Raw genomic sequence first — 15,217 nt, 5'->3', positions numbered from 1 at the left:
TTATCAATTAAGAGCCTCAGGACAGTGAGGTCACTCACCTGTGCTGAGTCTGGTAGAGGCCTGTGTTTCTTTCTGACCGATATCGCTGCCGCGGTCCACATCGGAGCAAAGCTCCAGGTCCTCATTGGTGGATCCGTGCTCATCTGACACGTAGGAGATGCGATCCGACTGGTCTGTGGTGTCGGAGAGGGCGTGGCTGCTGCAGGGCGTGTCGGAGCGATGAGGATGGTGATGCTGGTTCAGTTTGGCTCGGAGAGACTCGATGACCTTGTCCTTCTGCTGGAGCTCCTTACTGAGCCTGCACACACACACACACACACACAAACAAACCTGCATAATTAATATAGATTTTAGTTTATTTTTGAGCTGTAAACTAAATGATATAATGGCTCCGCTCCCTGCTGCATCTCTTACGTATGTTAGGAGGGACAGAGCTGATTTAATTTGGACAGTTTCAGCTGCAGTCGATAACTTCTCAGTTTCAGTTGTTGAGGTTTTAAGGTGTGAATGTGTTGGTCTGAGCTTTTTAAAGGAGCAGTGTGTAGAACTTTAGTGACATCTGGTGGTGAGGCTGCAGATTACAGCCGTGTGTGTTCTTCAGTGATGTAACATGGTGGACTTTGTATAAATCATTCTGAGGTGCCTTTAAATTGAAAACTTATGCATCAGTACTCTTTATCTTTATTTAATCACACATATGTAAGGAAGAGCTGGTGTCATTCATTATAATATATACATGTATTTCTTCTGCATCCTTGTGACTTAAAGGATTATTACTGAGGAACAGTGTGCCAGGTGTGAGTCACCTGCCTGCTGCTCTGTCCCACTGAGGCTTTGCTGACTGCATCGTGTTGCTTCAGGGAAGCCTCTTAGTGACTTACACACACATTACACACTGCTTCACATCACACAGGTAAAAACGCAGACTCACACACACACACACACTCACACACTGACAGGAAACACCTGAGCGACCAGCAACAACACAAACAACACACGAGCTGTGTGCAGCCTACAGCTGATTTCATTAACAGTGACGTGTTCGTACACAGATGTTGAAGGTCATACATCTGAATCAATGACAGGCTCACACACATACACCATGCTTGTATGTGGTAACACACACACTGACAGAGCTACATTTGCATCATCAGAATAAAGTCGATCTGCAGAACTTTCATGTCACATTTAAAACAGAATCTCTCTCGTGTTCTGACGTCTCGTGACTTCTGCCTGGTCTGTCTTACTTGTCGAGCTGTGCGAGCAGCGCTCTCCTCTCCCGGTCGGTGAGTTTCTTCAGCAGCAGCAGTTCTCTCTCCTGAGCTTTCCACTCCCACAGAGAGAAGGAGAACAGAGAGTCTCTGTACAGTGGGCTGCTTTTGGACAGCATGGCCTTCCACAAAGGAGCCATCAGCCACCTTCAGCGCTCTCTGCTTCCCCAGCCGACAGCCCCTCTCCCTGGGCTACTGACCGACCATCCCTCCCTCCACTGTCTCCACTCGTCTCTCTCAGACCCCTCGGTCGTTTAAAACTTTCTCTGTTGCCGTTTTTCCCCCCGGTGGAAATCGAGCGTGGCTCATTAGTTTAGTGTTAGACGTCCTGACCCCGGAGTGTGTGACAGCAGCTGCAGTAGATGGGCAGAGCGTGAGCCGGGGATGAAGGGATGGGTGTGGGTGACCGGGTGAACAGCAGAGCAAATCCTTTGATTAGATTCAGGCCTCCAACCGAGATGGACACACAAATCCTGGGAGTGTGTGGGTTAGGACCACATGTGGAAACCCAAAAAGAGGCTCCAACGGCGAGGACGTAAAGACGAGTGTGTGGAGGCTGCAGGAAGGAAAGCTTCTTATTCCCACTGTGGATGCAAACTATCCCACCAACACACACAGCAGCAGCAGCAGCCCCGAGGGAGAGATGTAGTGACGAAAGAGCGACGCAAAGAGGGAGGAGAGGGAAAGAGGGATGAGAGTATGAACGGATGTCCGGACCCTGAAGGCTTGTGTGTTCACGCTGCACTGCCCATCAGAGAAAGAGAGAAACAGAAGCTCGTCCACAAAGCAGCACTTCCTCTTTCTTCTGCCTGTTTTCATCTGTGCACAAACACGCAAACAGGCTCCGTGAAGCAAGAGTTCATCAGCTCGTCTCTTCAGGATGTGATGGAGGGCTGGGAGAAGAAGCTTCAGGACGATTCTCACAAGAAGAAAAGTTTACATCCAGCTGCAGCTCGAAGAAAATCCAAGAATACAAATTCAAGTCAAAGCTGCATCGCTCTGAATCCAGGTTCATGATGAGCTGAGTGAGGCTGGATGTTCAGCTGCTGCTGAAGCAAACTGAGGCTCTCACATCTCTCTCCCTCTCTCTCTCTCTCTCTCTCCCTCTCTCTCTCTCTCCCTCCCTCCCTCCCTCTCTCTCTCTCTCTCTCTCTCTCCCTCTGTCTCTCTCTGACCTATTTCCCTCCCCACTGCAGGTCTTAATAACTTAACCTGATTAGAGGCCGTGTCAACGCGCCTTGAGCCTGACGCAGCATTTGGCCATCAGTACAATCACACTCACTGAGAATTTATCCAGATAAAATATGTTTCATTTTATGATTGAAATGATGATGATATGAAATGTTGTTTAAATATGCTGAAATCTACAAACAGACAAAGTGAAGTCAGATAAACGACTAAAACATCAACATAAACAGATCAACCCAGATATCAGCAGCATCGTCTGGGAGGTTATTTCTCTCTATCAGGACGTCTTTTCATCTGTACATGAACACACAGTATGTCACCTACACACACACACACACACACGCACGCACGCACGCACACACACACACACACACACACACACACACACACACACACACACAGGTCTAAATGAGACGGCCTCCTTCACATCTGTTCGTCCATCTGTGCTGCGACATGTTAGATTACTGCAGGCCTCGCTCTCTGTCTGTGTCTTTGTCTCTCTACCTCTCTGACGAGCATCTCTAATTATTCACAGAGCGTCGTTTGTTTGTTTGTGTGTTTGTTTGTGTGTTTGTTTGTTTATTTGTTTGTTTGTTTATGGTTTGAACTATTTCATCACAGATTCATACATCATGGAGCCGTTTTCATGTCACTCGGGTATAAAACTCAAAGTGTGTGTTATGAAACAGAATTAGGTGAGTGAACATTCAGGACGTTCATCACTCATCCAGAAGAAGAGACGGACACATGCTGCCTATAAGAGGCAGTGCCTGAAATATTCATAACACGGCGTGTATACATTATATATATCTATAATATCTTTTTATAACTCCATAAATCAAAAGATACTGTGACTACAGACACTACAGATGGAGCCTAACAGATTGAGGCAGACGTAGACCAGCAACTTTCATTTTCCCTGAGGTAAAAATACTGTTTTTGTCACTGGAGTCTGGAGATATGTTTCCTGTTGTACACTGATGATGGATCAGTACCTCATCCAATCCTGCTCCAAATAATCTCAAACTATACATTTACTTATCCAGCTGACACAGAGCAACACGATCATCAACACTGGTGGTTTTTGTGTCCGATGTTTCCTCTTTTATCTCCGTCTTTGGTCTCCACCAACTTCTGGGATGAATATCTGCTTCTTTAGCTGCTGAATGTTGAACCTTCTTCACCGGCGAGTCTCTAACTGAGCAGGAGGTGTAACAGTGAGTTTATCAGCTCTTTGTTCAGACAGTAAAAATCCAAGAAAACCAAAACTAGGAGCTAAAAGAGGCTAAAAGACTTTCAGAAAAATGCACAATATGATGTTTTTATTGTAGAAAATCTTGATTTGTGGAGCTTTAACGGCTTCAGCAGGACTTCCTCTTCCTGTTGTGTAACTGTGTTTGTCCTGATCTCACCCGTTTGTTTTTGTGTCCTCGTCTGACTAATTAGCCGACCAATCGTCTGGACAGTTAAGGTCCTCGCCGGGACATCGGCCGTGCCTGCTGGTCACGGCTCCCCAGCAAAAAGTTAATGAGTTATATGTTTGGATGAATGGCTGCTGGTGGTGGAGGAGGGTGGAGGAGGGTGGAGGGTTGCCCTGCAGTGTCGTGACGTCAGAGGAGGTTCTCTGAGTTAACGAGCTTCTGAAGGGCCAAAGAGACGTCCAGCTCACGGCAGGAAACAAGAGCGGACGAGTGAAATAAGGTAAATAAGGACGCAAAGAAAAGTTTTTCTCAGCAGGAAGCTGAAAATGTTTAAATGATCCTCAGCCAACAGCATTGTGACTCTACTCTAATATCTTCCACCTTAACTCACTCTACCTCGGCATCTTTCAGGTTAACCATGTCCAAAAAACGAGACCACATCACCCCGAGTCTGGCCTCCCTTTCAAAACACTGATTATCTATAAATCCCTCCACGGTCTCACCTGTACATACAGACAGATAGATACTTTATTGTCCTTACATTTATCCTTCCTATCCCCTACACATCGCTCCTGTTTGTAGCGGTTACCGGGGTGTCTGTTGAAGAGACGCTGTGGCAGAAAGTTCAGAAACTTCTGCCACAGCGAGCACGTTTACAGGGCGGGGACCTGAATCTGCAACTGCTGGGCTCGTGTGCTATACTGAGGTCTGAGAGGTTGAGGACGGGAGACCAGTGATTTTGGAGGCGTGGTGTGTGATGCATGTCAATATGTAGCAGGCTGAACAGTAAAGGACGACGCGTTGGACCATGCTGTATTGCAGCAGTAACAGAAGCTGGATTACGGATGGCAGAGTCAGTGGTGATGATCACAGAATCACACAGACCACAGAAATCCTCGGCTCTTGACTCTGAGTCTGAGTCTGTTGATGCTGTAAGATGAACCTTAAGATCCACTGTGATTATATTAGACTTCAGTCTGTCTTTGTGAAGCACTTCTCAATAAACAGGCAGCCTCACAGAGGAAGTACATTCATAGAGACATCTGGTCAATCCAGCCCATCCTCCCTCATTAATTAACCAATTAGCTCTGTCATTAACTATCCAGTGAGATCATCATCGAGTGAGCATCTGATTATTCTGCCCTGAGGAACAAACATCGAGCGTCACACACCGAGAGTTTCCATTGACCAACATCGAGCCTTGTTGTTATGCAGAGCACGACACCACACACACACACACACACACACACACACACACACACACACACTGACCGGATGGCGAGCAGCTCTGTCTTCTCATCTGGATCTTCTGGATGATCTCCTGCAGGAAAACAAACAAACAGCGCTGGTGTCATGTGACCTCTCTGAGGTCATCGTTTTTATTTCATCTTTAAATCAATCAGCCTGTTAATGAAATCTGTCCGTCCTGAGACTCACGTCCGCTGATCTTTGCGCTGACTCGCTGTGCCAGAGCGCTGCTCTGAGCCAGCTGGTCCCTAAAGCTCTGGCCCATGTAGTAGTCGATGTCGGTGGCCCTCAGCAGCTCCTCGAAGGCCTTGGTGGTGTCTCCCAGGTGCTGGGTGAGAATGTTGCACACACCCCGACCTTCCCTCAGACGCTGACGGAGGTGAGACAGCTCTCTGGCCTGAGCCTGGATCAGAGTGTCGAATTTACTGCAGACAGAGAGACAGAAACAGAAGTGAGTTACATTTATGAACCAAAAATCAGCTGCTATCTGTTTACAGACCATGGAGCTAAGACTCAACTGCTGTTTTTGTCGTTCATGTCTTTATTATTGGAATAAAACACACTGTTACCGTGTTTCTGAACCCCTGGGCTCCGGGTGGTAGGGTCACTTGTAAGGCTAACAGTGACTTTTCAGGACCTGAACATGGGACAGCATGTTCTCCACCTCATGTCAGTTAATCCTCTCTGACTCCCAGCCGAGTTTACATAAAACGTGTGGTTACAATCAATTAACGAGGACTGAGACTGTCGGCAGTGATGGAGGGATCACTGCAGGCTGAACCAGAGGCTGACAGGCCTTAATATGAGACACTTCTTTATTTATTTCTCCTGGTTTATCAGCATATTTCATATTTTATTGTTATATTTTTGACCCCATTGAAGTTCCCATCAATGAAACTCAACATTTCCTCTGCAGATGTTTTCACACTTGAAACTCTTCCAGCACTCAACCCTCCATTTCCTGTTAGTCTTTTAATGTGAAACATCTCCAGGAAGTTCATTTTACGCCCTCTCTCTGTCCCCAAAGCAGCTGGGAGAAGATGCTGTGATACATGCTAGTTATTAATTATTCATCTATCAAATTAAAGGCATGCTGTAGTTTTGTGTTTCTCACCCCGGCCAGGCAGCAGACTTTCCGTCCTCGCTGACAGACTTTTTGCCTCCTTTCCTCAGCTGGTCCTCCAGTGCGTCCACGCGGGACGAGAGTTCCTGCAGGCCTTTGTCTGGGTGAGGGTGACGGGGCGAAGCCAGAGGACCTCCGTCAGATGACTGCCAGCCCTCGTCATCCTCCGCCCCACTCTGGGAGGGCGACGCCTGGAAGGACCAGTTGACCTTGCGGGGTGTGGAGGGTCCATAGTCGCTGGATGTCGAGAGGGAGCGAAGCCGGGTTTGGAGGCTGCGGATCACAGCCTGAGAGCGGGACAGCTGGGAGCGAAGGTCCTCCACGAGGCGCTGGAGAGACGACTCCTCCACATAACCGGAGCTCTGGGTGGTGGCTTTAGTGAAGGTGGAGCTGCTGCTACTGGCAGGCCACCACTGAGAACCACAATCCAAGGATGTGCACATCTCCAGGTCATCGAACTCTGCAGGGAACAAACAGTCATCAAACTCTGCAGGGAACAAACAGTCTTCAAACTCTGCAGGGAACAAACAGTCATCAAACTCTGCAGGGAACAAACAGTCGTCAAACGAAAAATATATTGTGCTGCTGTTTCCTGTCAGGACTGTCCTTTACTGCCATCTGGTGGTTTTAAGATGCTACTACAACATTTAAAATGTTTACATAAAGAGTTCTCAGGAACATCTGGAACATCTGTCTCAGGTGTCTCAGGTGTGTCAGACGTACCTGGGCTGCTCGTGTCTTCCCTCTCAGCCTCGTTCTCACTGCGGCCACAGGTCTCGTAGCCCAGATCCTGCAGGTCCACCTGGATCTGCTTACTGTCCTGCTGCACTGCTGTCTCCGCTGAGGAAGAGGATGAAGAAGGAGGAGCAGGGTTAACATCATTCATTAAGGACGGTTATTATAAATATGAAGCCTTCAGCTGAGCCACTCACTCAGCAGCTCTCTGTAGTCTTTGAGCTGCTCGGCCTGAGCCTGGACTGTGGCCTCAGACACCATCAGTCGCTCTCGCAGCTCTTTGCTCTTCTGCTGCAGACGGACTGTCTTCAGACTCGTCACAGAGGACGCGGCGTCCTGCTGATGACTGTCGCTGTTCACGCCGTCCTGGAAACAAACAGAAAAAGACTTTCAGGATGTTTTTCTTTTTCTTTCTGTTCTTCAGATGTCGGACCTGTCGCTCCGTCTACCTGTGAGGAGTCTGTGAGCAGGTTCAGGGACTTCTTCCTCTGATCATCACTCATCTGGATGTTGGTCTGAGACAGAGACAGCTCTCCATCCCAGGCGTCCCACAGCTCAGCGATGTCCTCTTCATCCTCCACCCCTTCTATGGTCACATCCAGCTCCCCCTCTTCCTCCTCTTCCTCCTCTTCCTCCTCTTTCTGTTCATCACTCTGTTTCCTGTCAGGCTGCGGCTCTTCAGTCAGCTGATGCTTTAAATCTCTGTTCTCGGCTTGCAGGCTGAACAGAGCTTTCCTGAAACAGACGGAGACACACAAACAGAAGTTTAAGTTTTGCTGACAATAAGATGAATATTAAAATCTGAAATGTGACCCTGTGACTCTTCGTCTCACCTCATCTGTGAGAGCGAGGAGAAGCCGGCCTTCTCCAGCTGAGCCTTCAGCTCTCCCAGCTCTCTCTCCACCGCCCTCTTCTGCTCCACCAGCTGTTTGACCTCCATCAGTCCCTGACCTTCAAATAGCAGATCCTGGGGTGGAGTCTCTCCTGCACCAGCAGACTGCAGCCTCAGTTTGGACTCCTCTTCATCGACGCTCTCAGTGTACTCGCTGTTCAAATCGTCGTCGGCCTCGTCTTCATCCTCTGAGCTCAGTTCTGCAGGAAGGAGGAAAGAAAAGAAAAGTTACATTTGATCCATCAGGAGAGTCTCAGGTTCACTTTGTGAGATTCAACAACAACCACCGACTGTCTGATCGTCCTTCTGTAGCAGTTAGATTATGGGTAATCTGAGTTTACTGAATGACCTGGTGATAAAATGAATTAAAGGATCTTATTTGTATTTCCTCTACACTAATGCATTCATATTTAGATTTGTTCTCATGTTAAATTTCAGAAGAGTTAGAAGGATTTCTTTAAACATAAAGACAAATATAAATATTTGTTTCAGGAAAAGAAATTAAATTAAATTAAAATATTATGTTTCTCCACCAGAATTTTATCACTAAAATATTGTGGAGGATTCACTTCATTCAGATCATGCAGGGACGAAGATAATTGTTGTTTTAGAGACTTTTGGACTTTTTCTTCTGGAATTTGGACGCATTATTTTGAAAATCCTGCGTATGGCTCTGCTGACTAATGTGATATTTCATATTCCCTATGAAGTGACAAACAGCTGTGATTTGTGTTCTGCACGTCATAATTGTGTAATTAATAATTTTCCACACAGTGATCCTGTGTGTGTGTGTGTGTGTGTGTGTCTGTGTGTGTGTGTAAATATTTGTGCTTATGACGTCACTATGAAGACAGGAAGTGATGAAATCATTTGTGCAGATATGAAGTAAAAAGTGATTTGAAGTGTGAAATCACAGATACATCAGTGAAGTGATGCATGTTTATTTATTGATTACATCGTTTAAATCAAATATCTGAGATTCAACAAATGTTTTTTTAACGTTTATGGAGCCACATTCTTTAAGATCAATGAGAAAACAAACGTCCGTACTTACTGTGCTCCAGTGTGACACTCCACTTTATGAAATATTAATAAATACTGAACCACAGAGATGAATGTGATGGTTGTTGAATTGCACAAAGTCTCATCAAATCACAAAATCTAGAAACGTGGAAACGTGTTCGTATTTTCATTTTCAGTAAAAACATTGAGAAACATGCAAACATACAGAGTTAATATATGATCCACAGATTATCAGAAAATACAAAATGTTCATGACAGCATCTCACAGATTATGTATCATAGAAAATATGCTGAACTGAAACTTTTACAGAATAAAAAAAAACATTTCCAGCCGTCCGTTAACACGACGAGTCTCCCCAAAATGATAAAAATGATTTAAAAAAACAAGTTATATCCACAAAATAAACTTAAATAAAAATAAAATTAATCTCTGATGGTGAAAATCAGTTTTACTGATTGGATCCAAATTATGATGAAAATTAGGAAAACTGATTTTATCTGTCAGTGGATTTTTTATTTTTTATTTTATGGTTTTATTTTGGAAACATAATGACTTCCTCCTCTGCAGGTCGATATTTCCTTCAGTCATAAAACCTGAAGCTGGAAATATGAACATCACAGAAAACAGAACAGTGGAAAGAAATCTTAAAAAGACGAGAAGCGTTCGGAACATTTGGACCGAGTGTGACGAGTCCACGATCACGATCAAGTTCATAAAAGTGTTAAAGAGCAGAAGACATTTTTATTTTGGGTCAACACATCAAACAACATGAAGCTTTTCAGCTCCGGATGAATTTTTAAGCTCGTGATTCAAAAAGGTGCAAAATAAATTCATGCTGCTCGTTAAGAAGTTTAAAACATTGATAATTCATTCATTAATAAACGTTTCTGTCCTCAGTGTTAGGAGCCGTGCACACCTGTGTGTGACCGTCACCAGTAACAACACCAGTTAGTATTCACACCCAGCAGGTTAGACCGGTTCAACCAGAACCAGAACCAGCACCAGCAGGAGCCCCACACCACAGTCAGACCCCCAGCTGCTGTCACAGATACTGTCCCATGCTTCTCTGATGCCCACCTCCAAACTCCGGCTGCCTGCTGTTGGGCCGGTCACGGCCGAGAACAGGGCCTCTGGCTGGAGGACCGTCCTGCTGGACCAGGCTCTCCCGCAGCTCCTGAACCTCCTGGGTCAACCGCTCCACCAGCGAGAGACCTGAAGGCTCCACCATCTGCCTCTGCAGGTCCTGCACAACACACACACACACACACATTGGGTTAAATATTTGGATGTATTTGTTCTGGGTGTGTAAAATCCTCCCGGTCCCCCTCGCTGACCCGGATGATCTCCTCCTTTACGAGCAGAGTTCTGGTGAGGGAGTCCAGCCTGGTGGCCTGACTCCTGCTCTGCTCCTGGCTCTCCTTCTCCCTCCTCAGCGCCAGACGCAGCTCCTCCTGCATGGCCTGGAGCTCCGGTCCAGAGTCAGACCTGGATCCGACCCCTGAGCTCAGCTGTCTGCGGAGCTCCTGAAGCCTCGCCGTCTGCTCCGTCATGACCTCATCGAGCCGGCTCGCAGAGTCCTGCAGGAGATCCTCGTCAGTAACAGCTTCAAACCGGACCCAAGAGTTTCTACTGAGCTCCTCTGCCCTACCTGAATGTATTGGTCCCTGCAGCTGATGGTTCTGAGCAGATCCTGGACCTGCTCCTGGTGCTCCTGAACCTGGTGTGTCCGGTCAGCGAGCACTTCCTGGAAGAGGCGGTCTTTGAGCTGGAGGCGGACCTTCAGCTCCTCCAGGACGTCGCTGGGAGCTGATTGGATCTGAGCCAGCAGGGAGCAGCGCAGGTCCTACAGACGAGACCAGAAGAAGAAATGTGATGGATCTGTGTTTTCTGAATAAATCCACTTCCTGCAGCTCACTTCCTGTCTGTACCTGAGCTTCCTGCGTGCGGGCGCTGAGCGCCGCCTGCAGCTGGCTGATGATGTCGTCTCGCTCCCTCATGGAGCGGCTGTGTCTCTGTTCGCTGTCCTGCTGCTGACGCTGGACGTTCCTCCAGGCGTCGCAGACCTGCTCCAGCTCCAGACCTTTACCACGGACCAGCACCTCCAGGCTCTGACACACACACACACACACACACACACACACACACAGACGATCAGTAACAAGCGGTGGATGATGAAGATGAGGATGAAGACGTGATGGAGGCTGTTCTTACGGTGATGGTCTCCTCGTTGTTGGTCAGGACGCAGCGCTGCCTCTCCAGGTCTCGCTCCTTCTCTCTGAGGAGCAGCTGAAGACGACGAGTCTCCTCCTCCTTCTCCTCCACGCAGCGGAACTTCTCGTCCACCGCTCGCTGAGAAGAGTCGATCATCAGCGTTAGGTTCGACCTGAGCCTGATGTGACTCTTTAAAATATGACTAATGAGGCTTTCCTGAACAAATGCTCATTAACATGAAAATTAAATATTCATCAATGACGCACTAATAAATCCTGAATGAAGTCAGACTCTCTGATGTGACTGTGAGCTGTAAATACACAAATACACTGCAGGATGCACTGGATGACCTGTGTGTGTGTGTGTGTGTGTGTGTGTGTGTGTGTGTGTGTGTTCTATGACCTCCAAGCTCGGTTCCTCTCCTGACCTCGCCGGAGTTTCTGAAGCAGAGAGTCTCTCTTCTCCTTCGGATCCTCGAGCAGCTCACAGTCCTGAAAAACAAATCCGCAGCAGAGGATTCCTTCGTGGGAGGGCAGGAAGTGTCGTTTGATTGCGTGTTCACATGTGTATGCAAATACAAATGGCCCAAACCATGAAAATAAACCGTGAGGAAAGTGAAATTCAATCTGGCAGACGGACTGAGTGTTGTGTGCAGTGTGGGTTTCAGGTCAGTGTGTGTTCAGGTGCGTGTGTGTTTAGTGTGTGTCGTGGTGTCGCAGGTGGTGTGTTCAGGTGTTGGTGTGCAGTGTGTGTGCAGACGTGTTGTTTCAGTGTGGTTCAGTGTGTTCAGGGTGGTGTTCCAGTGTGTGCAGTTGTGTTCATGTGTGATTCAGTGTGTGGTTCACGCCAGGTGGTTTCATGTGTGTGCAGTGTGTGTTTCAGTGTGGCTGTGTGTGCATTGTTGTGGTATCAGATGTGTGTGTGCAGGTCATGTGTGGTTACATGTGGTGTCCCGTGTGGTGCAAAGGTGGGTTGCCGTGTGTGATGGTGCAGTAGTGTGTGTCAGTGTGTGTCGTTGTGTGCCTGTGTGTGTCGTTGTTCATGTGTGAGTGTGTGTTCAGTGTGTGTTCAGTGTGTGGTGCATGTGTTTCAGTGTGTGCAGTGTGTATGCGCAGTGTGTGTGTGACCTCTATGAGCTGCCTCTGGTGCAGCAGGGAGTCCCAGCTCTCTGATGCTCCTCTCTCTCTCTCCTCCTGCCTCAGTCTGTCGTGCTCGCATCCGCCTCAGCTGCTCCTCCTCTACTCTCTGCAGGCCGATCGAGCCGTCCACAGAGCGAGCTGCAAGTCCTGAAACGTCACATCACACCACACTCGGTCCAAAGACGAGAAGTTTAAACAAACACACACACACAACACACACTTCCTCCCCTCTCACTGGTTGTGTCTCTCTGTCTCCCTCCTGTGCGGCAGCCCCCTGCAGTCGTGTCCAGCCCTGCAGGGCCGGTTCAGTCCTCCTGCGTCCTGGCCGCCTGCCGCTGCGAGCGCTTGCCCGGCCCGGGCTCCCTGGCCTGGAAGAAGACCCTACAGAGCAAGGACCTCGTGCCCGCTACATCGAATCACGCTTGCACCAGATAGCTGCAGGTGACAGCGCAGGGAACAGAAAGAGGGGTACAGGATAGGGACCGGATAGGACAAGAACGAAGTGAAGTGAATAAAAAAGGATGTGGTCAGCGAGGTGAAGACGCTTCAGAGTCAACGTGGAGGACAAACCTGCAGCTGCTGCAGCTGGTTGCGGTTGGCGAGCTCTTTGAGAGAACACAGCATCTTATTCTGTTCTTCAATCACCAGATACAGCTCTGCAGCCTGCTCACACACACACACACACACACACACACACACACACACACACACACACACACACATATCAAACTCTCTGTAGTTTTATTCCTTCCTGTCTGTCTCCACTCCCTGTCTTCCTCTCTGTCTGTCTGTCTACCTGCGCCTCCTTGGAGTTCATGTTATCGGCGATGTTCTGGATGTTCCGCTCCTGTCTCTGGGCTTCCTCTCGGGCTGAACGCAGCTCCAGCTCCATCTCACCGAGACGCTGCTGCAGCTTCTGCACACACAGAACATGACAGAGGTTTCAGTAGAAGGACGGCGGCTGAGGTGAAGTGAAGGTCTGGAGGTGGACGGAGGAGACGTGTCTGTACCTGGTTCCTGGTCTCACTCTCTCTGATCTTGGACTGGAGCGAGCGGACCTGGTCCTGAGCCCTCTGTAGCTCACCAACACACTGACCTGCAGCACTCTCATACTGACTCAGCTGACCCTGCTGCTCCTCGATCAGCCTCTGAAACACAGAACACAAGACAAATATGTCACACGGTGTAACTTTGAGAAGTACGTAACGCTTTACGGCACTAAGTCACACAGCAGCAACTATTTCACTGATTCTGGTGAAACTGGATCATATTTTATGGAGGAAATGTTTTCTGGTTTTCCCTCTGATGTCCTCCGGCTGCTCCGCCTCAACTCTCTGTGATTTACAGAGTTTATGATGGACAGTGAAGTAACCTGCTGACAGCTGTAGCTGCTGTTAGCTCAGTGTCTTGCTTCGTCTTTGTAATGTTGCTTTAAGCTGAATTTAAAGGACATTAAACTTTAGATTTGCATATTGTTACATCATCAATAGATGAATTTGAATCTGATTGGTTTGTTTCTAGTCTTCATCTTTCACAGTGGAGTGTGTGTGTGTGTGTGTGTGTGTGTGTGTGTGTGTGTGTGTGTGTGTGTGTGTGTGTGTGTGTGTGTGTGTGTCTCTGCAGCTGTTGTGTTAAAGATTTGAGCGAAAGTGGAAAGTGATGTCAGCTCGCTGTCGGATGACTTCCTGGGGAAGTGGCTGTTGCCACGACAGCACTTTGTTGACTTCCTTGTTTTTGTTTTTGTGATCTGTGATGTCACTCGGCCGCCAGAACGAGCTCGATGTGGGAAAACATCAGAACTGAAGCGGTTTCTTTAAAACCCGTTTATCTCTTAAATCCTCTGTACAGAGCGACACATAACGGACTCTGTCTCGTCTCCTCCAGTCGCTAATCATTAACATAACAATACAAGTTATGAAACTGGATCGGGCTGAACGCGGCCTTCACGAGGACAGACTGCCACTGCAAGCGCTTGGAGACTGTCCCCATGGCAACAGAGGTGTTGCCAGGACACCTAGGAGGAAAAATATTTACGCTCTCCGCCCCCCTGAGAGAGTAATCAAGGCAGCGAGAGCGCTCAGGCTTCGTCAGAGACTTCAGATCTCAAACATCTCGGTTTGAAACTAGGCCTCCGTCTCTCAGCAGAATGATTCTAGTGATTTAACAAATCGAAGCTGAACCGTTCTGACATTTTGTCCCTTTGATCTACCTGCTGAAAGCGGAACGGCCCACATTGAACATAATCATCCAGCCACTGCTCCTCCATCTCTGCCAGCTCCACCTGCAGCTCCTGCTGAGGACACGGGGTCACGACCTCCAGTACAGGCTGATGGGGGTACAGCTCGCAGTCCGCTGAGGGCGACCTCAGTGGGACGGACAGGGGCAGCGTCAGGCTTTGCTCCAGTTTGGCTTTGACCAGAACCGGGAGCTTGCTGCCCCTTCGAGGCTTCACCGGCCGGTACTCCCAGCCCCTCAGGAGGCTCAGCATCACCTCAAGCCCAGAGAGGGAGCTCTCTCTTGGGGCTTTGTCCCATGGAGTGTCCCTTCTTGTTGGCGCCTCCTCTGGATCTTTCACCGGTCCAGTCTCTTCTCTTTCTTTGTGGTTCTCAGGCGGGCAGCTCATGTCCACGGCGGTGTCGAGAGATTCAACAGATGAAGCCGGGCTCGGACTCGTCCTGTCACACATGGTCTTATCAGTGTCCAGCTCGGTGATGACAGTTGCAGCCTCGGACACTCCAGAGGCTCTGGCGGGGTCCTCAGGGCCCAGGGTGGCTGTCGAGTAGCGGGTAGACGGACCGCAGGACGTGCTCCTGCGTCCAACCCGGCGAGGCACCTTACACACGGCCTCGTAGTCAGAATCAGCAACCCGGAGCGCCGCACAACCCCTGCAGCGCCTCGGCTTCTGGCCAGAGAGCGAGTCTGCTCCTGGGCACTGGAGGAGGTGGTGGTGGGTGTGGGTGTGCTG

The 15,217-nt window shown here is 48.6% G+C and overlaps 1 protein-coding gene across 1 annotated transcript in view; it reads right to left on the bottom strand.

The window, feature by feature from the left end:
- The window catches only part of pde4dip (phosphodiesterase 4D interacting protein), a 69,897-nt gene that overhangs the window by 7,897 nt on the left and 46,783 nt on the right, over window positions 1-15,217 (bottom strand). Inside the window, exons 10-25 of the mRNA XM_027290218.1 lie at window positions 13,263-13,400; window positions 13,049-13,168; window positions 12,823-12,915; window positions 11,114-11,329; window positions 10,831-11,010; window positions 10,551-10,745; window positions 10,237-10,479; window positions 9,980-10,145; window positions 7,820-8,078; window positions 7,436-7,721; window positions 7,184-7,352; window positions 6,975-7,091; window positions 6,243-6,711; window positions 5,318-5,553; window positions 5,153-5,201; window positions 39-298 (exon numbers count right to left, since the gene is read on the bottom strand). Of these exons, the coding sequence (XP_027146019.1) occupies window positions 39-298; window positions 5,153-5,201; window positions 5,318-5,553; window positions 6,243-6,711; window positions 6,975-7,091; window positions 7,184-7,352; window positions 7,436-7,721; window positions 7,820-8,078; window positions 9,980-10,145; window positions 10,237-10,479; window positions 10,551-10,745; window positions 10,831-11,010; window positions 11,114-11,329; window positions 12,823-12,915; window positions 13,049-13,168; window positions 13,263-13,400 (3,196 nt within the window). The remainder of the gene's footprint in view (window positions 1-38; window positions 299-5,152; window positions 5,202-5,317; window positions 5,554-6,242; window positions 6,712-6,974; window positions 7,092-7,183; window positions 7,353-7,435; window positions 7,722-7,819; window positions 8,079-9,979; window positions 10,146-10,236; window positions 10,480-10,550; window positions 10,746-10,830; window positions 11,011-11,113; window positions 11,330-12,822; window positions 12,916-13,048; window positions 13,169-13,262; window positions 13,401-15,217) is intronic.

This window comes from Larimichthys crocea, chromosome XVII (genome assembly GCF_000972845.2).
Source record: "Larimichthys crocea isolate SSNF chromosome XVII, L_crocea_2.0, whole genome shotgun sequence".
Classification (NCBI taxonomy): domain Eukaryota; kingdom Metazoa; phylum Chordata; class Actinopteri; family Sciaenidae; genus Larimichthys; species Larimichthys crocea.
The sequence above is the reverse complement of the archived record's forward strand: the minus strand, read 5'-3'. Positions and strand labels throughout refer to the sequence as shown.